Here is a 25486-nt window from a genome sequence, read left to right as displayed (position 1 = left end):
CATCTGAAAGGATACTTATCGTGGAAGACCGAGAGTGGGACCAGAGTCATGTTGCCATGGATGGTAGTGAGCACATGGCAGCCAAATCAGTGTTTTCTCATTTCTTCTTCTATTCTATTCCCAGAATAGTGAGCTATAGCACCGTAGCTGTGTTAGGATGCCAGTTCAGGAAGACAAGCCAGTTCAACACCTCTCACACGGTGGGTTTCGACTTCGCTAAGTGGAAAATAAACGGATAGAGGGAAATTCTGTTTTCATGTCAGGTTTTATATATGCACTTATATGTAACTGCGTATGTGTGTATATATGCACATATCTGTATGTATATGTGTGTGTTTGTGTATATATGTATGTGCATGTTTGTGTATGTATGCATATATATTTTTTGTTTCTTGTTTTTAGAGAGCACATTAGGTACAAGTAATAGTATTAAGATGATTCAATAGAGAGAGAAGAAAAAAATTTAAAGGAATAATTTTCTGACCACTCTCACTAAACTGTTAGAAAAAAAAGTTTCCCTTTGGACAAAATGTTTGAGGAGAAAACAGGAATTATTTTTTCTACTTTGTACACTTTTTTAATTTGATAAGGATGATAATTTTTTTTATTTTATTACATTCCTCTTGAAATTAAAGTTAGCTATTTATCTTCCTTTAGAAGTTGAAAGGGGCATCGAATTCACAATGACACATCGTCCAAGAGGAACAGCATAAGGCAGGAATCTCACTTCCTCACATTTTCTATTTCTCTCGTTTTCAAAGAGATTACCACCTTTTAAAAGGAGGAATGCAGTTATAATCACTGAAAATTTAACAGAAATTGTAGAAAACATTCTTGATTATAAATGTCATAAATAGTTAAAATGCAACATGGCACAACACTTTAATTTAGATAACTATACTTTAAAAAACAAATAAAAATATCTACTCAAAGAGGCAATAAATTACTACATTAAGGTTCTGCTCTACCAAGAAGAAGATACGGGAGCAGGAAATAAAAAAAATGGTTTCTTCTCTTTATTCAATATAATTGAAAATGGTCTGAATCTAAAATATTAAATATCTTTTCAAACATACACCATTTTGTTCATCTTTTCACCTTTACTCTGCAGACTTTAATTGGTTTATCTTTATGAGAACTCGACTTTTGACCTCATAAAATTATAAACAGCCAGAGAGGAGAGTTTGAAATGGGATGTGTTTGTTCTGATATTCTACCACAATGAACAATAATTTCTGAAGCTGAAACACACAAGAGTTGATGCCTGGTGACAATTTCTTATGCCCGGTAATTTTTCAGTCTTTAACTTGTCTTTCTTCAGCAGTTGAGAGATTGGAACAAATGACTGAAAGGAACAGCACCAGGGTGACGGAATTCATTCTTTTGGGCTTTTCAGTCCGCAGAGGGATTGAACTCATTCTCTTCCTGCTCGTTTTAGTGGTATATTCTCTAACTCTGGTAGGAAACCTTGGGATGATTTCACTAATCCGACTGGATTCTCGACTTCACACGCCCATGTACTTTTTTCTCAGTACTCTGGCCTTTGTAGACCTTTGCTACTCTTCATCAATAGCCCCCAAGCTCCTGCAGACCCTCCTGACCAGACACAGGTCCATATCTTTCTATGCATGTGCCACACAGCTGGGCTTTTTCCTGAACTTCTTGATCTTGGAGATGTTCCTTCTTTCAGTAATGGCTTATGACCGCTATGTTGCCATCTGCAATCCTCTTCTCTACGTGGTGGTCATGTCCCCAAAGGTGTGTCTGCAGCTGGTAACGGGCCCTGTCTTATACAGCTTTTCTGTTGCTTTGCTCCACACAGTTGTTACTTTCCAACTGATCTACTGTGGCCCCAATGTCATCAATCATTTCTACTGTGATGATGTCCCTTTGATGGCCCTTGCCTGCTCAGACACCAGCCTCAAGGAGATCTTGATTTTCATCTTTGCTGGACTCAACTTGATCAGCTCTTTGACCACCATCCTTATTTCTTACTTATACATTGTGGCTGCCATCCTGAGAATCCAGTCGACAGAAGGGAGGTGCAAAGCATTCTCGACTTGTGGCTCTCATCTGACCACTGTGACTATATTCTATGGGACTCTGATCTTCACGTATCTGCAGCCCAAATCAAACCATTCCCTTGACACGGACAAAATGGCCTCTGTGTTCTACACAATAGTCATTCCTATGCTCAACCCCATGATCTACAGCTTGAGGAACCAAGAAGTAAAGAATGCCTTGAGGAAAGCCATTGACAAATGCTATGTCCTGCCTCTAATAAACTTTAAAAAGTGACTTGAACAAAGCCTGACTTGGAACAATGCCACTTGCAGATAGACATGTTGTTTTTCTAATCTTTTGATGAAGTACATTTTATTTTTACTGTTCTTTATATGAGTAAAATGATTTTGTACATGAGTTCTAGTTTTCATGTAATTGATAGTAAGAGGAAATTTTTAAATGAATAGAATTTACATTTTTAACAAATTGCTACTCTTAGGGTATGTGACACTGATAACTTTGACCTGACTAGCTTCTATTCAACTGATAATAAGGTTTAATCAGTCTTTTAAAAATTGTTCCTGTTTTGTATATCATGGAAGACAGAGAAAGGGGCAAGGATGGTGATGAAGTAAGTTTCTTATCCATCTTTATGTCATTCCATGTGATAGCCTCCTCCTCCAATGTTCCCTGTCTGTGACCCATCATTCCTCTCTCTGCTTCTGACCCCTGGATTCACTACTGTCCACTCCCTGAAATTGCATGATTAGCACATCCTTTGAAAGAAAGTCATTTTTCACCATGTAGATCTGGGAACCAGGATTAGCTTTTGGAAAACCATATTCCCTTTTATTATTCTATCAAAACAAAAATGCAGAGCTATCCCTAAGTTCCCTAAGCAAAGCTGTGCTTTCTAAAGGTCTTTTAAGGATTTAGGGGTATGAGGAAATTACAGTGGGTTGGGGGACAGGAAGGGGTAGCTTAAAACCAAGAGATAAATATGGTGGCTATTACATGTCAAGAATATAGTTTATGTTCAGGTACTATAAAGAGACATAATCCAAAACCCGCTTAAACCTTCAACTGGAATGTAATAGATTATTGTTTCAAGCATAAATTCAAATGTTCATGTCTACCATGTGCATGATTTTGTGAGTCATTCTTGGAGAGCAAAAAACAAACAAACAAACAAAATATTTCCTGCCTGACAGTGTTGGAGACTCTGGGAGAAGAGGCAGCTAGCAACAGACCAGTTTAGATTCGTTGGTGGCAGGTTTGATAAGGAAAAGAACTTACATATGAGGCTTGCCTTGGATGTAGATCTCTACATTTGTCTGCCAGAATCTTCAACGTGTATAAAGAAGCTTTAACTTGATTCATTTTCACATACCATCCAGATGGTCTCAACAACATCTGCATCCTCTTACTTTGGGAACAGTGGGCAGAACATACATTCAAAGGAGAAGGGAGTGAGTAAGGAGCCACCAAATGGCCAGGGTTTATCTTGTGAGTCACTTAGCAGAAACATCCTTTCAATGACCTCCTCTAAGAATAAGACAACTAGAAAGTGAATGGATTCGAAATAAGTCAGCCTGCTGAATTATAATATTGTGCCACCATGACCTACGTACTGTGATAGGTGTTAGAATGAATCTAGCAAACCAGGAAATAATTTTGTTCATTTGATAATGCAGTTGTGAACAATAAACAATGAACAAAGTGAACAAGCAATGAACAAATGAAGTTCATTATCAAATGAACGAGGTGAAGCTATGCCAATGATGTATGTGCTAGGATCACGTGTGAGCCCTCCACTACCATGAGCTGATTTCTTTTTTCATTTTCTCTGTCAGTCCTGCTTTCATCTCATGAAAGGCTCATGATTCTAAACCAGGCATGACCAGGAATCAAAATCTGCCTGTGTTCAAGCTATGGCATCTCAGTAAATTAGAAAAAAAAAAAAAAAAAACAAAAAAACTCATTCTTGGAATTGTGCTTTTGTGTTGAAACCTGAGTATTACCACTTCCAGCTAGGTGATGCTGAATAGCATCTATGATTTTCATTAACCAGGCTCCTCAAAACCACCTGTCAGTGATGGGAAACAGTTGCCTGAACAATATTAAGTTCTGAGTGAGGGGTGCTTATAAAGCTCAGGCGTTCAAAGCTGATTCTGTCCTAGAGTCACAGTTAATTGAACAACATGGGAAACCCATTGGTGTCCCTCCGATAGATTTCCCTGATTTCCCTTCAATTCTCTTTGATATATATATATACACATATATATATATACATATATATATGTGTATATATATATATATATATATATAATATGACTAAAATTAACATAAAAAACAGCACGACAACAGAGACTTTCACAAATGACTTACCAGATTTTGTGCCGCTTGAATGACTTAATAGTCTTGGAAATTGCAGAAACTATGGAGCTCTGAAAAAATTAAAGATGGGGTGGTTTAAAAACCCCACGGGAAGTAGTGTCTGATACAAAGCTAGTACCCCGAGAAGCTGCTGAGTTAAGCATATACATATATACTACAGTATATATAGTATACACATATTGTACTATATACTATGTATAGAGTAACTAGGTCTGTCTATCTATCTATCTGTCTATGTGTTTATCTATCTATCTACCTATCTATCTATATATATATGATAGTGTGTGTGTGTCTCTGTGTGTGTGTGATTGTAGTGACTTGCCATAGGGTTGCATTTTCTGACTTTTAGTTAATATTATGTTTTGTTATTTTTCATGCATTGGCCCAACACATTTATTATTTGCTTAATATATTTTAATTGACTCACAAGCTTATTTAAATAAATCTGAAAACTAAACTTTCTGTAACCACTGCAAAGGAGAAAAATCCATGCCAAAATCATCATAAAGTAACAAGAATTCCAAACACTCAAAAAGTTAAAATAACACAATCTCTGGGTACTATGTGAAATTATCTCTTGTGCTGTATTTTGGGAAATACTGGCAAGAGAAATTATAGAAGTTAATCAGAAGCCCATGATAACCACTTTAGTTTGCTATTCCAAGTTATGTTAGGACAGTGTTCATGGTTAAATTTAGAATTTAGATTTATGTGAAGACATCAATATTGTCATATTAAATTATGTATCTTAAAAATTATTTTTACATCCTCCCTAACCAACACCAACTCTATCACTAAATCAACAATGAGGTGTTCTAAGTGGATGCAAACGGTACAGATTCTGAAGAAAGGCAGAATTACAACTATGCCTTTCAGGCTCTAGATTAGTTTCTTTGGGGGGCAGAGGCATCAAACCAAAATATGAATCTTGGAAGTCATGACTGTCAAGGGCAAAAACTCAAATAAGGAAAACACCTTTGTTGTTGCTATGTTTATTTTGCTTGTTCTGTAATCCCCAAAGCTTAGTATTAAACAGCGAAGAGACCATCATGGAGTTTATACAGAAAACTGGAAAGTAGAAAAGATCTCCTAACGATAGAGGAGCCGTTTTCCTGGAAACAAGCAGTAAGGGCCCAACCTGAGCCTGGCGATGCGAGTGAGATGTAAAGGTTAGTGACTCTTTGGAGAGGAATCTGCTGCCCCTTCCTCTGGGTATCACAGTGGATTCAGGTGAGGTTGCTGCAAAATCACACAGTTTCAGAAAGAAAGCTCAGAGGGGTTTGAAGAGCTCCCGGGGCAGCAAGAATGATAGCTTACCTCCCCGAGGTAGAGCCTGGTTTACTGAAACAAAAAGCCTAATAGAAAAACCAGAGTCCCAACGTTGCAGCAAATTGGTGAAGGAATATATTCATTTTATCAGGACACAATTCAACTCATGCTAAGTAAGAAGAACTAAAGATGTGTTGTCTAAAACGTCTGGTGGAAACTCACCCGGTCCACACCTACAAACACAGCACAGAGGAAGTGGCTGAGATTCCCTGAGCCTGTGACAGAGCCTTGTAAGTATCTGCAAAGACTAGTGAGGAGAAGCCACCTATAAGTTGGGGCCAAAGGGATTCGAAACCAACTAAATGTGACAGCTGGAGGTCATGACAAGTCCAAAGGCTCATCAAGTAGTTAGGAAAGGGGGATAAACCTAACATCTAAGACTGGAGGTTGAGTTTTCCCTCCTTCTGGTAAGACAGAGAACCAGGTACCCTTCTTTACCCAGTATACTCAGTGTCAGAATAGACATTTTCTGAGGAGACATTCATCCTCAAGGCAACATTTGCCCTGGGAAGTGGTCAGATGCAGAAGCCAGGTGCTAAGGACCATGTTCCTGGAAAGAATTATAAGAACAATTTCAGCCACGCTCTGTAAGGAGCAAACTCCCAAAATGCAGTGACTTAGTGAGATAGGATTAGATTCCTCTCTCAGGGGACAGTGTGAGTTATGGGGTTTGGGTTAGGCAATTAGACCCTCCACATGTGGCTTTCTTGTCTCAGTCTACAGCAACCATTTCAGTGGCAACATTTTCAAGAAGGAAGAGAAAGGAACAAGTCCAGCTCTAGTGGCTTTGACTTGAGGAAATGATCTTGGGTTTTAGACATATCTTTCTACTGACAGCTCATTGCCAAAACATTTGTAACAACGTTAGCTACCTGGCTAATAGAAATGAGGGCAACTGTGGCTAACAGCTGGAGGGCTAGTGTTTTACTTCTAAAAGAAAAAAATAAAATAGTGGCCCTTGAGGAATATTTCTGCCATAGGGATCAGAAGAAATATGGTCTTAGACTGTCAGGCTGTAATGCCAATCTCTGTGAAAGCTAAAGTGTCTCGAGTAGTCCTACTTTGACACTACATTGACATGAACTCTTTAGAACCAGATTTGGGTGGTTTGACAACATAAAAAAGAAATCCACTTTGTTAATATAATTTCCAATAGCAATTAATGGTACTTTTTCTTCCTGCTCAGAACCTAAATTTATGAAAAATAACAGCCCTCCTCCCACCAGCTACCTTTTCTCTGATCCAATTAGAAGGAACGTGGCTTACGGTTAATTAGCAAGTTAGCCTGAGCAGCCATACTTTCTGTGCTTGAATTAGTCCATCCTCCCAGTGGTGTTACCACCACCATATGTTACTTCTCAGAGTCCTCCTGCACATTTTCCATTGTGCACTCCTTTTAATTCAATTAGCCCTGCGTAGAATCAGGGTAAGTAAACAGGGCTTCTTTAGTCCCAAGAATAAACTCAATCATCAGAAATTACTTCTACTTCCCATTCACCTTTATGCTGATGAGAGTCATTAATACAGAAAAGTCTGTATTCTTGTAGCAAGAATGAATGTAGATTAAGTGGGTACCAATCTAGATAAATGGAACAGTGAGATTTTGAGAACTTTTAACTGGGCCCTGATGGATATCATTTTGAGCTGTATCGACCATATTTTAATGCATACCCAATGCAATGGCTTTTAGTTGAACAGGGCTTCTTATCTGGTTGATCCGCTCTAAGCCCTGGAAGCTTGATTTAAGCTGCTAAAACAGAACCAAAGAATGTAACATTCATGAGAAGAAATTAGAACCAAACAATAGTTTCAAGTCATATCAACCAAAGGTTTAATAGGATGAAGGCTATGACCAAAGGTTAGATTTTTAAATATCAGAAAGCTCATATTGGTTCATTTTTTTTTATTATGATGAAGACAGGAAAGTCTTATGTCATAAATATTTCACCCTTTAAAACCAAGAAAACTAACCAGAATCCATGCTAAGGAGTAGAATCAGGGTAAGTAAACAGATTGTTTGACACACAAAAAGTGTTGATAATTATCAAGCTATACATACTGAGAACAAAACTTAGGACTGTGTTACAACACTAGTTGAAGATTCTCAATGCAATTTTGTTATCAAAAGTCCATGTGTGTATGAACATTATCAAAAAGTTATTTGGTAAATCAGGGTCCATCAGCATTCTGTAATCAGGGAAGAGAGATGAATTCCTATTCTTTTCCTCATGAAATTATATATTTCTTATGAAATCTGAGTAAAGAAAATATCATAGAAATCATGTTCAACTCTAACAAAGATATCTCCAAAACACCATGTATTTATCTCAACTTATTTATGAGTCGTCCAATGACAACACAATTTTGAATACACTTTGAATGTGTAATATGTCAGTTTGAATAATATAGTTGCATATGCAGAATAACAATCTTAGTATTTAGAGGTCATGCATGGGGTAAAAGCATCACTGGGTTAGACTGGAGCTCTTAGTATATGTAAGAGTTGCCTTTAGACAGTCTGTATCGAGCTAGGAACTTTCATGCCAGGACACATCACAAGTAGCAACATACTCAGAAATATCTATTGCAGTTTCACTGCCCCAAGTTTGCTTTGATGATTGCTTTGTTGACTGCCTCTTTCACATCTTTGTTTCTCGAACTGTAGATCATGGGATTCAGCATGGGAATCACTGTGGTTTAAAACACAGCTACCATTTTCCCCTGCTCCACAGACTCTTCAGTGGGCCTCCTGAGATACATGAATATGAGAGTCCCATAAAACATGGTAACAGCCATCAAGTGGGACCCGCAGGTGGAGAACGCCTTCCTCCTCCCGTCAGCAGAGCGCATGCGTAGCACGGCTATTACAATGAGGGTATAGGACATGAAGACCACTGAGAGGGAGTATGTGAAGTTAATCCCAGCAGTAACTATCATGGTGTATTCTTTGATGTGTATCCCCCCACAGGCAATCTTGATGAGAGGAGGGTCAGCACAATAGAAGTGGTTAATTTCAAAATTTCCACAGAAGTACAAGCCATATGTCCACGGGGTGCATATTAGGCTAATAGAGAATCCGTAGACATAAGGCACAGAGATGAGCTGAATACAGACAGTCCTGGACATTTTACTGCCATAAAGCAGAGGGTTGCAGATGGCCATGTAGCAATCAAAGGCCATCACAGCCAAGATACAGACCTCCACGTGGACAAGGGCGATTAAAAAGTAACACTGCACCAGACACCCCACGTAAGAGATGGTTTTTGTCTCTGATAATAAGTTTTCCAGCATTTTGGGAGTGACATTGGAAGAGAACCACACATCCACAAAAGACAGGTGACTCAAGAAAAAGACACTTCATAGGGGTCTGAAGCTGGGGACTGATGCTGATCAAAATACTCATACCGATGTTCCCTAACAGAGTGATCATGTAAACCACTAGGAACACCCCAAAAAGGAGAACTTGAAGCTCCTGACGACTGGTCAACCCCAGAAGAATAAACTCTGTCAACTCTGTGAAATTTGGCATTGCCTTCATGGAGACCCAGTCTGTATCATCTGTGGGAGAAAAAAAAAACAATGGATTTGTTTTATTCTTGAAAGTCTTGTGTCATGTGTATCTGTATTCTAATTCAAATAATTGAAAAAATTAATGTATGTTTCACACAGTGTCCAATAAAAGAATATGTAAGCACAATTATTTCCTTTAGTAGGTCTTATAGGTAATGACCATCAATATTTATATCAGTTTCTTAGTCCTAAAATAGACAATTGCATTCACATATTACCAGAAATATATATTTATATTTGGTAAATTATTACCATAATGTTAACATCCCAGGGCTCAGATAAGACTAAAGCCAGACTGAGAGTTGTCAGAGAATGACTAAATCCATTCGAATATATTGTTTTTTAGAAAAAAGCTTGAGACTCATCAGTGTTAAATGTTCACGCAAGGTCAGCTAGCCACTTAGTACTCACAGGGAAGTAAGTACATTGAATCCTCTGAAACTCCACTGAATGCCATTTTCCAGTATGATAGTTGGCTCTCAATGTCAATAAAAATACAAATACACGTGTGATATTAACTTACCTATTTTCACATGCTTTGGACAGTAACCTCTTATTTATATAATTTTATGGGACAGTGGTCTTATACGCTGGTCTTATAACCTAGTTATTGACGTGTTAGTCCTACGTTATGCAAGTACATGATACCACGTGCTTTCGACATAATGAAATTCCTAGTCACATTTTAGTTTGTTTAGCCTTACATGATACTTGCTTGATGACTGCCACTAGCAGGGTAAGGTGAGAGGTATTTAAAAGCACAGTCTCTAATAGCTTTTATCTTAAAAAAAAAAAACGTAAACCACAGGTGTTTAAACCACGTAGCACCCAATATCAGAATTATGTCTATAGATAACTACCTAGACAAATACCATGAGGTAAAATTGAGGTGACACGTTTTAATAATTATTGTCTCTCATTTCAGATTAAACCGGTTTTCAGGAACAATCAATTCTATGCCTATTTATATGCAAATTTAATGTCACCACAAGGGACATGTTCCCAAGAAATCTTTTCTCCTTTTAATACATTTCCCCTGTTGACTTCTCCAAGAAATAAAAATTTGCTGTGAGTTCTTAAGGCTGCATCTGTATAATTATCATCATCTTGGGAATTTAAGCTCTCCATATTAATAGTGTTTGAAGGGGATGTTACTGACATATAAATGGGCCTTTGCTTGTAATTGCTTAGATTAATTCATTTTATAAACATCAAAGCTAGTTATATGTCAGATATATTTGTTATATCTAGAAGTATTGTAAATTCTGGAAATAGGAGGTTAAACAAGATATACAGGATTCTGGCCTGCATCATAATTTATTCTTGCTGAAAAGAAGTAAATGATAAATATACAAGTGAGATACTTCAGGGACTGGAGCTGCAGTGACAAACACACAGTTTGCCAATGAGATCAGAAACAAGGAGAGGCAGGATGCAGACAGGGTGATAGAAGATCTCTTTGAAAATATGACTCTTTACTTAGTGAGAAGAAACCAGCCATGTAGAAATATGGGAAAGAAGAGAATGAAAATGCAAAAGGGACTCTTAGCTTGCCATGTAGAAAAAGAGTGTTTCTAGAGCCATTCCTTTGACATTAAACAGTGTGTAAATTCCATGATTATATCACGGTCCCCTCCAATCCATAGCAGAGGACATTAAGGAAGTTCATTAGTCTCTATGAACTATTTTCCCATCTCTCATTATTCACATGGGAATGAAGTACACCATGTATAAAGTAAATTGGGCACATAAGATAGGAGACACTGAAGCTTCATTTTCTGATCTGGCTTCCCCCTTACTGTAGATTTCCATGATTGTAGATCATCTGGCTTCTCTTAAGTGTGGAAATACTCAGCCAGATGAGAGATGCAGACTCTGGTCAGGAAGCAGAGCTAAGGTCGGGGACTTTCCTGTGTGAAAACTCCTGACCCTGCTCGATGAGCCCATAATGCTCTGACCGACAGAGTCTGACTGGGTTAATGGTACTACTAAGCATAAAATATATTTAACAAAAGCATCAAGGCATCTAAGAAACATAGACTAAAACTGCTTCAGTTTTGCTTCCTGCGTGATGTGTGCAGTTTTCTTCCTCTACACATAATCACCAGCTCTGTGCTAGTAGCGTTTGTCTCATTCATCTTGGAACTCTTTAAACTGCCTGGCTTAGTTGTTAAATGTAACTGATTCGCAGCGATATTCACACTTCAGATTTTTTTAAGTGTCCTGATCTCTAGATCAGCTTTATGTAATGCATTACAGTATTCCAATATTATTAAAGCCTCTAGGAAAGACAGTTTTAGCAGCTGTCTCAGCTTTAAAATATGAGTAAGAATAGCTAATTTTTGTTGAATGCTTACTAAATCCTTTGCACGTAAAGTTCCGATGGACCAGGTTCTATTCGCATAGTCAATCTAAAAATGTGGAAACTGAAGCACTGAAAGGCTAAGAAGGTCTCCCTGGATCGGACATCTGCTAACTGGTCAGCCTGAGATGCAAACCAATTAATTCAACTTCCGTGTTGCATCTTTAATAACCTTATATTTCTGCCTCTTTGATAACCTATCCCAGTATTCTATTTCTTTACATTTAAAATTTCAGTTCGAGGATCTTCCAAAAAAGAAGAATGTTATCCTTTGAATAGTTCATTCTTGATGAACCAGAAGAGCTTTGCATGACCCTAGAGCAGGCTGAACTACAGAGCAAATGGACCACTGCTTCACGCTACCACTCAAGGTGAGGCGATCCCGAGGTCCTAGGACCAGATGGCCAAGTGACTTCTGGGATGGAGCCAATTTATTATATAAGTGTGCATCATCTATTAAACAATTAAAAATATAGAATGTGTAACATATGAGTTTTAAAAATGAATTTTAGTAATGTTTTAGGAATTTCTAATGAAAAGAAACAGTGATGGTATAATTACTGCTTCAATCATTTCCACTGACACAAAATTTTCAACTCCATCTACATTTATTTTAAAACACAATGTGAAAATCAATGGTCATTGTAGAGAAGAGGTAAAAGGATAAATAATGAAGGATAAATTTTTTGTAAACCCCCATTGTAGCCAGATCATTCATATGAAGTTTTAAATAAACTGTGGATACAAATAAGACTATTTCCCTGTAATATTTTTCCACACAATAAAACACTGTGATAACCAATAAGTCTACAAATGAGGTCTTAGTCTACTCTGCAAAACAAGAATAAAAATTAAAAGATGTGACTGCATTAATCTGTATTGTAAAGAGTGTAAAATTTGCAGACCTACCTTCAGCAGTGAGAAAAGCAAATGATAATGACTCACTATTTATAATAAAACCTTAAACACTGAGAGGATTGAGAGCCTCTCCCCAAGGAACTACCCAGGTAATTATGAAAGAAACGATACTTAAAATTCTAGAAACGTCTCAGGGGTAAGAGAAGTTAAGGAGTGCTAATCAGGAGACTAATTCTTACGGTTCTAAAATTAAGAAATCAAAATTCTTAGTATCATGGTTTAATCTCTCCCTCCTTCACACGGGTTCTGCTCCCTTCCATTCACACTTGGCAATTATGCACCTCGGAAAAACATTCTTGGTTTGCATTATAAAATTTTGGTCAGTCGTTTTATGTCTGTTGTGCTACACTTCTAATAAGCATCATCTCTCAGGAGAGACCATCACAGCAATACATGCCCTACGCCTCTCATGGATGTTAGACACATGGCAGGTGCCTCAGAGACCATTTGGAAACATCTGGGGAGAATGAGTAAAAGTAGAGGTCATTGGTTGATTATAGTAGAACAACTTGTCTCACTTAATTGAGGCTCTTCTGGGAGTCAGTAGAGCACTGAATTTGATGTCAGAGGATCAGGAATCAAACCTTCTTAACTCTGCACTTTAATTATGTGTCCTTGGGTGAGTAATGATTCTCAGCTTCAATTCTCATCTGCAGAATGTGAGACTACTGTCCCACAGGCTGGGGTAGGGATCTCAGATAACCTAGGGCTAACTCTCAGGACAATGTCTGTCTCGTATGAAGCTCTCAAAGTCTTGAAATTCTTTTTGCATTTTCTCTTATAAACAGTTCACAAGTATGATGTCGCCACTTCTGTAGGACTGTGGTCAATATCATCGCTATGTTGAAGGATAAAAATATGCATATGTAAAATAACTCTGAGGTTAAGTTTTCCTACCAAGTTTAGGTAGCTAACAGGTTAAAGAAACAGAATGCCCATGTGGATCGTTCATAAACTCTAAGCTATATACTGCCCCAATTCCATCTGCAAAATAATAGACAGAATCGTGCTCAGGCAACGTTTTCCTCTGCATTCTTTATCCCCGAGTACCCACAACTCTAAGTTCCTTCTCACTCATTATGAAGACAGTGCGTCCGGTGAACTCTTTGGCACCATGTTATTACAATGTAACGTGCACTCTCTCAAGTAAATGTAGGTTTAAAAAGAAGAATGTGTGTGTGTGTGTGTGTCTGTGTGTGTGTTGGAGAGAGCAAAATAGAGAGAGTGACAGAGAAAGATAAATACACTTTACGTTGGAAACGCTGAAATGTAACGATGTTGATAGATGTAGAAATGAATGTAACATTAAGGTGTATTTTTATAAGTATTTTACAAAACTATTCTGAATTTTCAGCAAATGGCAAAATTGCTTTACGTTCTGCTCAAGAGTCCAAACTTATGGAAATTATGAGCCAGAAGAGATCTCGGAGTCAGACACTAGAACCTAAAACTTAACTGGATGAATAACAAGAAATGATTAGATCAAGGTCACTCGTAAATTTATTTGAAATTTGGAAACTCATACCAGGAACATGATTTAACCATTTACCTTGCTGTCATCATTCTTCATGTAACACTAAACCAACACTCTGAAAAGTAAGCAGAGAAAGTAGTTCACTTTTGAAGAAAAAGATGTAACAAAGATCATCCAAGGCCATTTGCTCACAGGTATTAAAATGCTTTAAAACCATATTTTAAAATTTGTTAGTAATCAGCAACTAATTTGGTATGTCGAGTTTTCCAATAAATAGTGAATTAATGGTATCACTGCCAAAAGAAATTACTTTTAACTCACCTAAAAAGTAACAGTAAGTAAATAAAATCTTAAATTCTTGTAGGGGTTTAAGTTTTGCAACTCTAAGCAAAGTAATATTATTATAATTTAATCTGAATAAGCAATTTATTTATATGCAAATAGCTTTAAAGTTTTGACCATGATGTATGTGCTTGTACGTGGAAATGAGTTCATATGCATCACTGGTTTCCCTTAAGGAAAATAAAATCTCAAAAATGTCCAAAGAAGAATGTTTGTCCTCACACTGCACCTATTTCATATTGTATTTACATCTTTGCAGATCAATTTGCGATTACTTAAATGCATCATTTAAATGTGTGATTGACATTTCAGTAGTTACGTATTTTCTACACCAAAAGAGCAGATTATTTATTATTCATTTATTTATTTTTATTAGAGGACCCAGAAACTTTATGGAAGTTCAAGTTGTAAGGTTGTTGCCTCATGCTTATACTTGCCTAAATGAGGTGCAAGAGAGAACCAGATTATATTAATATATTATATCAGTACATGTCAATGTTAATGACAGACGGACATCCTCAGTATTTTGTTTCTTTCAAATACAAAAATTATTTTAAAGTATTTAAGTACCATATCTAAATCACAAATGTATAAAATATTCCGCATGATTATCAATTTAATTTTTTAAGTGAAAACTGTGCTTTCAAAATGAAACATCTGTTACTTTGACCCACTTTTCAGTCAGAAAGAAGACACTTTAGCCGTGAGATGGACACAGGCTGATCCCTGGCAAACTTGGAGTTGAAATACAGCAGTGAGTGGAATCTATAAAACATGCTGTGTCTCTTAAACACCAGAAACATTGAAAGGGATTAAATACAATAGAATTGCTATTTTCAAAATAGTAATTTCTGAACAGACCAATTGTTCACACTGAAAGAAGCTTTAATATCACACAATCTCACAGCCATTATCAAGACCAATTGCCATGTTGCCATGTACCTGTCAAAGGCCATCACAGCGAGAATAAAAATCTCTACGTGGACAAGGGCTATAAAGAAGAAACACTGTACCAAGCAACCAGCGTAAGAAATAGTTTTTGTCTCTGATAACAGGTTTTCCAACATTTTAGGGGTGACATTGGAAGAAAACCACACATCCACTAATGACAGATGACTTAGAAAAAAGTACATGGGGCTGCCAAGCTGTGGACTGACCTTAATTAGCATGATCATGCTGATATTACCCACCACGGTGATGATGTAGACCACCAGGAAAATGATGAAGAAGAGGACTTGCCATTCCCGGTGACTGGTGAGTCCCAAGAGAATAAACTCTGTCACATCGGTGACATTGAGCATTTTCTCAGTTCTGGGTGGATATTAGTTACAAATTCCTGTGATAACTAAAAGGAAATAAATTTTGAAATCACATATTGACTATTAATTTTTATTTTCATCCATGCCCTTTTTCATTTTTTTCTTTATTAAATATCTGTGACTGCATTTTGCTACTCTTTTCAGCAAATCATTTCTGACCATTTGCTAATGTAACGTACTCTCGGAAGGCTCCCTGGTTGGATAAATACAGAGTCTACTTACATAACAGGTGTACGAAATGTGACTGAAATACGCTAGTACTCGATAGTGAATTTAGCCAAATTTCCAAGACCACTTCTTCAACATCCCTTTTTTCCAACACTGGCTTGTTTGGTATTTTCATATTTTGAAGATGTTTTGGAGGTCTATAGTTCTCTTTTTATCATCACTCAAAATTACTATGTTATCTCTGTTTCATCATAGGCATATTCTCCATGATTAGAGAAGGAAGCCACTTAATCAAGTAATTCATCAGCCCTAATTGTCAAATAAAAATTATTTTTAATCTAACCTCATCCTTGGACTCATTTAAAGAGGGATGAACTGATGATCACAGCAGTCATCAAAATAAAGGTGTAAGCCATTTATACACATTCCTACATTATGCACAGTACCTGGACATGGACTCTTGGCATCTCTAATGTGTAATTATAATCTACCAGACATCATCCACTCTTATGTTCTGGAGATCAAATATAAGTGAGACAAGGAGATTAATGTCTATTTAGAGTGGTATTGATGTCAATAGTCTTTCTAAAACTGTGGTGTACTCTTACAGAGTTATACTGGAGGCAGAAAGTGGGGAATGTTTGCCTTTTCCTTGGCAATCCAATGGAGTTCTTCTTGGATATAGGTTGTGTCATAGGAACATTTTTCTAGAACAATATTTCCGAAATTATTTTCCTATAGAAACACTAGTGCTCTGTATGCTGTTAATAGGTATTGTGGAGAAAAATCCACAAGGGTTCATTCATCAGATAATGAGAAATCTTTATATCTTCTGCAAACTCTTAGAGACACATGACTTATCTAGTAAAGGTAAACTGTGAGAAGCTGTGTGGGAAAGAATTCTATTATGCTTAGTCTAGCTGGCATTTACTTAGCTTAAAGATGAAGGAAAGGAGAGAGAATAATAAAGCAAAAAGAGAGACACAGAGAGAGAGTTCCTCAAAATCAGCCAACATTGAGGTTCTTTGGAACACAGAGAGTAATTCTATCAAAAAAGATTCCAGAGAGAGCTTTGCAACAGGGCAATGAGTTTGTTGGAGCTGGGACTGCGCCATGCTCTCCAAGGGCTAAATGTCATTTGATTATTCCCCAAACCCTTGTTTTCACCTCCAGGATTACACTTGGTGCAACTACCCTTTGATGCGTATCCAAAGTTATCCTCGTGTTAGGACCAGGAAAGATAAGAGCAGGTAAGAAGATGACCTCATTGCCAGAGTGAAAATAAACACACTCTTATTCACAAAGGTAATCCACTGCCTTCTACTCACCCCGTTTGGAAAGAAAGGTTTTTCATGAGGAAGGAGAATGCTACGAACCCAAGTAAATTAGACTGACAAATGATTCCTGAGTCTTAGGCTAATTAGTAAAAAATTGAGGCATTAACTCATGGCTTAAAAATATTAGGAATAATAAGAGTTAAAATTGGAAAAGATAAAATCCTTTGTTTTGTGATGTAAAGAATACCATTCTTTCTGTATAATTTTGGTTTCTTCTCCCCATCCACCCACCTCCCCATCCCAAGGCTTCATGTCACCTTTATGGAACTCATTCTCCCCTTGAAGAGTTTTCAATGGTCAATTGGACGTGACCATTTGGATTTAAGAATACGTAGTCAGACACAGACACATTAAAGCTTAGAGAACACATGTGATCACTTGGGATTATAGTTTGGCATCAATCTATGCCTAAAGCAGAGTTTCCTTAAAATTATATTAAAGATTAAATCAAGCGCTTGATTTGCTATTATTCAGCTTATGATTCATAGTCTGTGTATTAATAAATTTACTAAAATTATGTATCTACCAATTTATCATTCATGCTATAAAACTTATATTATCTCCTTAAAGGAATATATTTGTGAGTCTTTAGGAAGTAAAAGGTGACATCAAATCACCAGGTGGAAAGTAGTAATATGGGTATTTTTTGTTTGGGTTTTTTTTTTTAATTCCAAAGTTTCTCAGATATGCTCAGTAACCACGTGTGGCACTTGTAAAGCTAAAAAAAAATGTAAAGTAATGCAAACAAAATTATAAACCAGTTGCGTTATGACAGGCGATTGAGTGACTACGGTGATGGTGTGGTTTGCTCTCGACAGTGTGGAGCAAATGCGTCACAACCTGCTTCTATATTCATATATATCTCCTGTGACAACCCAATTCTTCACATCTTTTTATTTTTTGAACTTCCGTGGAATCATTCTGACATAAAGATAAACTTATTTTTGAACTATTTTGTTAAATATTGATGCCCACTCAAATTAAAACCTTGTTCAACTTTGTATTTAACCATCAAAAAACTGTTTTCACAGATTTGGGAAAAAAGAAAAAACAGGTAATACCAAATAGGAAGACAAATTGATAAAACATTCTCATTCTCTGCTGGTTGCACGCTTCTGTAGTGTGTTGCTACGTGCTCGGCTTTAGAGCGGAGCCTAGAAAGTCTGGAAAGGAGAGCAAACATATTTTGAGTACAGTCAGCCTTCTTGCAGGTTCCACACCCATGGATACAATGAACCTCGAATGGAAAAATTTTGTTTTTAATCCAGAAAGTTCCAAAAGCCAAAACTTGAATTTGCCAGGCCATGGTAACTCTTTACATAACATTTGCATCGCATTGGGTGTTAGAAGTCATCTAGAGATGATTTAAAGTATGGGGTGTGCATCAGTTATGTGCAAAAACTATGCCGTTCTGTAGAAGGGACTTGAGCATCTGCGGACTTCAGTATCCTGGGATGCAGTGGGGGTCCTGGAACGCATCCCTCTCAGATACTGAGGGAGGACTGTATCTGTCCTGAATGTGCTGTAGGATCATTTCGAGCTGCCTGTGAACATGTTCAGTCCATGGGAACAGGAATGGGAAAATCAGATCACAGATCTGTAAACTGCCCAAACTATGCTAATTCATTTGTAAAAATGTAAAAAATAATATATTAACTTTTGAAAAAGAAGAATTTCCTTAACAAGAAAAAATGGATTTTTTAAGATTCACAGGTTCATAGACAAAGAGAAATTAGTGGAAGATCTGTTTAAGACAGCATCACAAAAGACAGGGGAAATACGAAGATGAAGGGGAGATTCTGTGCCTGGAACAGGATGTCAAGCCTTTCCACAGATCACACTGATGCGGAGTCAGCAGAGTGTGCCTGGGCTGCCTGTGGTTTTCACACTCTTGGATTTATCAGAGATTAGCAATAGAGGAATTCTTGTTTGAAAACCAGATCTAATTACAGACAACCAAGGATGATTGAGAAAAAAAAAGAAGATATAAAAAAGTGGTGGTGTTAGTACTTTGCAAAAATTAAATCCATGTAAATGTGCGTGGTGATTAGCCAGATGATACACAGTGTTGGTGAGCTCACAGGGAAGTGGAATGATCAGCTCTGATCTCAGCGGGCGTGAGATCTGGGGGAAAAGGAGGGTCTGGGGAACTTAGAAGCACTGACAGGATTTTCCTCACCATCTCCTGGCAAAGCAGATGTACCCAAACAGCCATACTGCAGCATTTTGTATTTCAAATTAAGTTACCCATAAATGTGGATTCTTTCTCCTTCAGGTTCAGGCATGAGAGAATATTAAGTATTCCATTTAAAGAATTCTGTTGCTTTGTCAGACCCTGGCTCAATTCTGGCTCCATGACTTATTTAAGAACTTGGACAGGATTACTCTTGTTTTGTTTATAATTTCACTGTACTAATATGATGTAACAATAATAACAGTATTGATTTCTTTGTGTGTTTGTGAATATGAAAAGATTTATTACACATTAACACATAATAAATATTCAAGGCACAATTATTATTAAATGCACTCCTGGAAATTGTAGCTTCCATTAATAGTTTGCAATAATCAAATAATCAAATCTCTATTGAAAATTTCTTTCTGTTTCTCTCTCTGACACACACAAATACAAATCTACACACAGATAACATTTATGAAATAATGTTAATTATGTTAATGTTAATGATAAAGAATAAATGTAAATAAAATTCAAGATGCAACCTTCATTTTCCAGTTCCAGATCGATGCATTTGTGTACCAACCTCAGAATGAACAGAAGTGTTCCCAGAAAGAATGCAGAATTAAAAAGTGGAGGCTGTAGAAGAGATGGCAAACATCATCAACCAGGCAAAAGAGAAACTGGAAGGACACAGGAGAAGTCTTCCTTAAATGTTTACATTAGGAAACAAGAAGCAATTAAGAAGCTTTCTTCAGAAATGACCCTGAGGAAAGTGCATCTCCAGAGGAACACATACTGATGAGATTGTGGGTTGTTTTTTTTATATACAATTAGCACAATTTTATTTTTCCCCAAACTCAAACTCAAGTTATTTTGAAAGTGTCCTGGGATCAAATGACATAATTTGCTTTGGGTTTGCATCACACTAAACCCGGTGATGGTGTCACTCGACCTGCATAAGCCAGTCCCGTGTTCTGTACTTCACGGTCTGTGCAACTCAGCTTTTCCAGTGAAAGATGAAACAAGTATGAGTCCCTGTAACTAGAATTATGACCTAGCACACAACTGCGTGGCTCAGCTCTAAGCCACCTGCAGAGGTTTTTTGCTCAATTATCATCTCGATGAAATCTGCCTTCATTCCCATGCCTAAATTAGAAGCACTCTTTTGCTCTTTTATATCATATTTTTTTCCAGATTTCACCATAACATATCTAACATACTATATGATTTATTTATATATTATGCTAATTGTTTACATATTTCTCACACCACTAGACTCATGAGATCAAGAATTTCTTTTTTTTGTTTTGCTCATTGATAACAAATAACTAAAACAGTGCCTGGTACATAATAGGCACTCAGCTAATATTTGTTAGATGAATGAATGGTTAATTAATTAAAGAACAGATTATAATGATGGGGAACGAACTAAGAGAAATAGAAACAAGTTTATGTATAATATTACTGGCATTTAAAAATTATCAGGAACAGGGAGATTATTAAAAAAAAACAAGTGGCAATTAATATTTTATGAAAATTAGTATTAGTTTCTTGCTTCAGACCACATGCAAAAAAGAAATTCTAAATTGTTTAAATTAAGCATAAATATGCTAATGTATGTACCCATTGCATGAGCTGTTATGTGAATGATTAGTTTATTTATTTATTTATTTATTAAACATTTTATTTTTATATTTTATTTATTTGTTATTATATTTTAAATTGTTTTGTTTTGGCAGTGACGGGGTGGTAATTAAGTTTATTTTTTTTAGAGGAGATACTGGGGATTGAACCCAGAACCTCATGCATGCTAAGCACGTGCTCTACCAGTCGAGCTATCCCCTCTCCCCATACAGTTTGCTTATAATTGTTAAAATAACACAGCTGGCCATAACAACCTCTAAAATCTTTTGGTTTTCAAGTGGACTAAGTTTTACAATCTATGGTCAAGAGAGAGCTAAGTAGAGAAAATAGTTCTGTTGTGGGTGAAGTAGGCCATTTGGAGTAAATTACTAAACGTAGTGGAAGGGGAAATAGTGTAATACGAGACTGCATATAACACAACGTATAGTGTAATAAATGACATAATTATGTTGGTTAATTTGTGTTACAACTAGTCTGATCCTTTGGAAAATTCCTAAGTAGCAACTCCTGCAAAGTCTTGATCAGGTTGACTACTCTGAAACACACGGACCCACACAAACACACACACACATACAAACAGAAATATCCATACATGTACATGTATGTGGATGGGTGTGTAACAGGTATGTATACATGTATATACACATATATAATGCATGCATGATTTTGCTTTATTTGTGAAAATCCTGCTCTATGTTTTAAATTTCTTGACAAAATATTGTTAGATAAAAGAAAATGAACAGGACTTCAATCCTGACAAGAAATGTTATAGATTTTGTGCGTTTACAATCAAAATCAGCAATTTGTGCCTCAAATTGTTCTCATCTTTTAAGTAAAAGTATTTTGAAACAGAGGCAACAATATCATTAAAAAAACACAATTCAGGGCATCTGTTATATTGATGACGTTAATTTTAAAAACAGATATAAAATGGATGACAAGTTACAAATGCATATAGTTAGAACCAGTGAGGGTTCAGCTGGTTTCTACTACCACCAAACCCTAAAACACTTCAAAAATAAGGAAAAAAAGAAAAAGTAAATATATCTCTACACTTTCCCCAATGGATTTATGGAAATACAATCCAAAACTAACCAATGAGATTGTGTCATTACCTCTGATAGTCATCATAAGGTAAGACACAAATAGGATTTAAATACATATGTTTCCATGTAAATGAGGTTTATTTAATTGATTAGCATACATTTGAAAAGGTAAACTCATATAGCATACAGTTAAATTCATTAGCACTTCTTACATGGAGCTTGTAACATATTCTGCAGAAATGATTCCACTGTCAGGGCTGTTGTCTACAATTATACCAATGACTACTAGTGAAATAATAGTCAATTTAAGTATTTAAAAATAACAACACACATCCTGAACCACCACCTCCTTTAGATGCAAGAAGGGACCATTGCAGTTCTTCTAAACACAGAATTGAAAGAGTGGACTTGTAAAATACTGAAAAGCCATAACAAACACTTCCAGCTCCAAAATGACCTGCCGACTTTGACACTGTGTGGGAAAGGATGCTGTTGTCAGCATGCTTTCATCTCGTCATGTGTTATAGACCCCAGGAGTCTTGTTTACAATGTGCTTCTTTTATCCTTACATCTTACTCCTTATTCAATTGTATAGTATCTTTGTCTGTTCATTGAAAACAAAAATAACAATTTTTCTCAACATTATCCAAGAGAAATGGTTAATTCTAACCCTTCTATTGAACCATGGGTCTCGTCATACGTTTTAAGTTTCTATTTTATTTCATTAAGTATGTCCTACTGACCGCTTTGCTCATGGTCTCCTTCACATCTTTGTTCCTGAGGCTGTAGATCATGGGATTCAACATGGGAATCACCGTGGTATAAAACACAGCTACCATTTTCCCCTGCTCCACAGACTCTTCAGTTGGACTTCTGAGGTACATGAAGAAGAGAGTTCCATAAAATATGGTGACAGCTGTCAAATGAGATCCACATGTGGAGAAGGCTTTCTTTCTTCCTTCTGCTGAGCGCATTCTTAGGATGGCAATAAGGATAAATATGTAGGAGATAATAATGACTAGTAAAGAGTAAGAGAAGTTGAGACCCGCCAATGTGAGCATGGTGTATTCTTTAATGAAGGTTCCTGTGCAGGCCATCTTGATGAGGGCTGGGTCTGCACAGTAGAAGTGGTTGATCTCAATATTCCCACAGAAGTACAAGACTTGGGTCCACAATGTGGAGATGAAACTTATAAAGAAGCCATATACATAAGGGAAAGAGATCAGTCGAATACAGACAATCCTTGACACTCTACTGCCGTAGAGCAGAGGGTTGCCAATTGCCATGTACCTGTCAAAGGCCATCACAGCGAGGATGAAGACTTCTACATGGACGAAGGCAATGAAGAAGAAACACTGCACTATACAGCCAGGGTAGGAAATGGTTTTGGTCTCAGATATCAAATTTTCCAACATTTTGGGAGTGACATTAGAGGAGAACCACACATCTGCAAAAGACAAGTGACTGAGGGAAAAATAAATGGGGCTGATGAGCTGGGGACTGATCCGGATGAGTATGATCACACCAACGTCCCCAACCAGGGTGACGATGTAGACCAGTAAGAAGACCACAAAGAACAGCAGCTGTAATTCAGGGCGACTAGTTAGTCCCAAGAGAATAAATTCTGTCACATCAGTAAAAGTGAGCATTTTCTTGAATGTGATCCAGGCAGAGATGCACTTTGTCTAATAAAATAAACAGAAATAAAAAATACACATCTCAATTATAGTCATTCTTCATTTGTATTTTATCTTCCTGATTCATTCTTTTTCAATTCCTCTGCAAGTTTTCTTTTCATCTCTCCTCTCCTTCCCCCATGTCTTTACTTAGCAGTATTTCTTTCCCTTATGCACATATATATACACATAAGTTTTCTTTTACAGAGAAAGTGGCAGAATAATATAAAATTATAGAATATAATGACATAGCTTATTGCATCTAGTTTTACTTGTTTATAAAGAAAAAGTTTACAGTGAGAATTTTTGTTCTGACTCTCTCCTGGAAAGGGAAAGAATTTTTACTAATGGCCCCAACTTTTAGGAAGTGCATACATTTTATTTATTCACTAGATTTATAGAGTTAGAAGGTCTATAAAATATGTAAGAAATTTATTCAAAGTCATAGGCAGAGAAATGCTGATCCATAATCAGAAAGTTAAATGATACCTCCATTTCTTAACCTTGAAAGCTTGAGTTGTTTTTATTTAAAATATGACTTAATAACACTGTATAAAATGGTTTAAAATAAAACAACTATATTGGAAAAAAAGAAAAGAAAAAAACCTCTTAAAGCATTACATTGATTTAGTGATTTTTTTTATTTTGAAAATCAACATAAGAAAATGAATCCTTGCCAGCCATTGTCCATGTTGCAAATAAGCCTAAAAGAGATAAATTGAAGCATCACCTCCATTTTTTTAAACTCTTCTCCTCCCTTGAGTCTTGAAGCATTAACACATTCTATAGCAGTCTCTTCCTTTTTTCTTAGAACTTTGAATAAAATAGGAACAACAGAAAACTAAATGAAGGACTGTATTATTCTTCTATAATTATTTACACTTTAATGAAATTTTTAAAATGTACCAGAAAGTGAAGGAAAATTTTTGAGGGTTTAGAGAGGAAGTTTCTTTTTTATACTTTTTGGCTGTATCAGATTAAGATGGCCGATCTGTCTGGATTCTGGACCCTTCTAGCACATTTTGATACGCTAGTTTAAATATTTTGAGCTCATTTACCAGCAGTAAGATTTTACTTATGGTCTATTTATTTATGGGCCATGGGAGTGCACAGCTGATGGTTCTTCATAAAATATCCTGTATTTGCCATCAAAGTACAAGTTAGAAAAACATCATCATCACTTTTATATTTATTTATTCATCCATTCATTCATGTAGTTAACACTTTTCTGAAAAATCACTGGTTCTTCTCTTATCTATAATAAGCTGTTATGACCAACCTGTTTCTTGCCTATTTCTCTACCTTCCCATCATTAGTTGAGATCTATCCTTCCTTCTTCATCCCCTAGAATTTGTCTCTATCTTAGCTTCCTTGTTATGTCTGTGCCTCCCACTACTCATCTCTTGGTTGAAATTTATGTGATAGATATCAGATGGAGATTGGAAAAATAATAGATGATTTTCATCCTCCCCTGGAATGTTGGTAGTGACTAAAGTAAAGTAAAAAGAATGACACTCTAGGTTGCCTCTGCCAAAGCACCAAATGCAAACAGGTGTTACCTCATCTAACCATGAACTGGTAAAAGAAGGAAATAGAGAATGCTGTCAAGTCTATTCGAATATCCTCTTTGTGCTTCAGGGAGATCTGCAGGATTCTTTTTGCCTCCTCTTCCAAATAATTAGCCACTTCCCGCACATTTAGGTAAGAAATCTGTTTATGTT

General features: G+C 36.5%; 3 protein-coding genes across 3 annotated transcripts; 1 reads left to right on the top strand and 2 right to left on the bottom strand.

The window, feature by feature from the left end:
* Positions 1-1341: 1341 nt before the first annotated feature.
* LOC105090036 (olfactory receptor 8U3) lies at positions 1342-2298 on the top strand. Its single transcript, XM_010981227.2, has one exon. It carries the CDS (start codon positions 1342-1344, stop codon positions 2296-2298), a length of 957 nt encoding a protein of 318 aa, XP_010979529.2.
* Positions 2299-8427: 6129 nt separating this feature from the next.
* LOC116155224 (olfactory receptor 5M9) lies at positions 8428-15697 on the bottom strand. Its single transcript, XM_064491828.1, has 2 exons — positions 15335-15697; positions 8428-8892 (listed from the first exon to the last, which is right to left on the bottom strand). The coding sequence occupies exons 1-2, from the start codon at positions 15695-15697 to the stop codon at positions 8428-8430; spliced, it is 828 nt and encodes a 275-aa protein (XP_064347898.1).
* Positions 15698-22805: 7108 nt separating this feature from the next.
* LOC105090068 (olfactory receptor 5M3) lies at positions 22806-23769 on the bottom strand. Its single transcript, XM_010981256.3, has one exon. It carries the CDS (start codon positions 23736-23738, stop codon positions 22806-22808), a length of 933 nt encoding a protein of 310 aa, XP_010979558.3. The 5' UTR covers positions 23739-23769.
* Positions 23770-25486: the final 1717 nt, after the last annotated feature.

This window comes from Camelus dromedarius, chromosome 12 (assembly GCF_036321535.1).
Source record: "Camelus dromedarius isolate mCamDro1 chromosome 12, mCamDro1.pat, whole genome shotgun sequence".
Classification (NCBI taxonomy): Eukaryota; Metazoa; Chordata; class Mammalia; order Artiodactyla; family Camelidae; genus Camelus; species Camelus dromedarius.
This window is presented reverse-complemented; position numbering and strand designations above follow the sequence as displayed.

Bases quoted from the DNA above. Each gene is read 5' to 3' on its own strand.
- LOC105090068 (XM_010981256.3), bottom strand. From the start codon at position 23,738: ATGCTCACTTTTACTGATGTGACAGAATTTATTCTCTTGGGACTAACT.
- LOC105090036 (XM_010981227.2), top strand. From the start codon at position 1,342: ATGACTGAAAGGAACAGCACCAGGGTGACGGAATTCATTCTTTTGGGC.
- LOC116155224 (XM_064491828.1), bottom strand. From the start codon at position 15,697: ATGCTCAATGTCACCGATGTGACAGAGTTTATTCTCTTGGGACTCACC. The intron at 8,893-15,334 runs ATGGCAACATGG...TTTGATTGCTAC, and splicing joins TGATGGCCTTTGACAGGTAC to ATGGCCATCTGCAACCCTCT.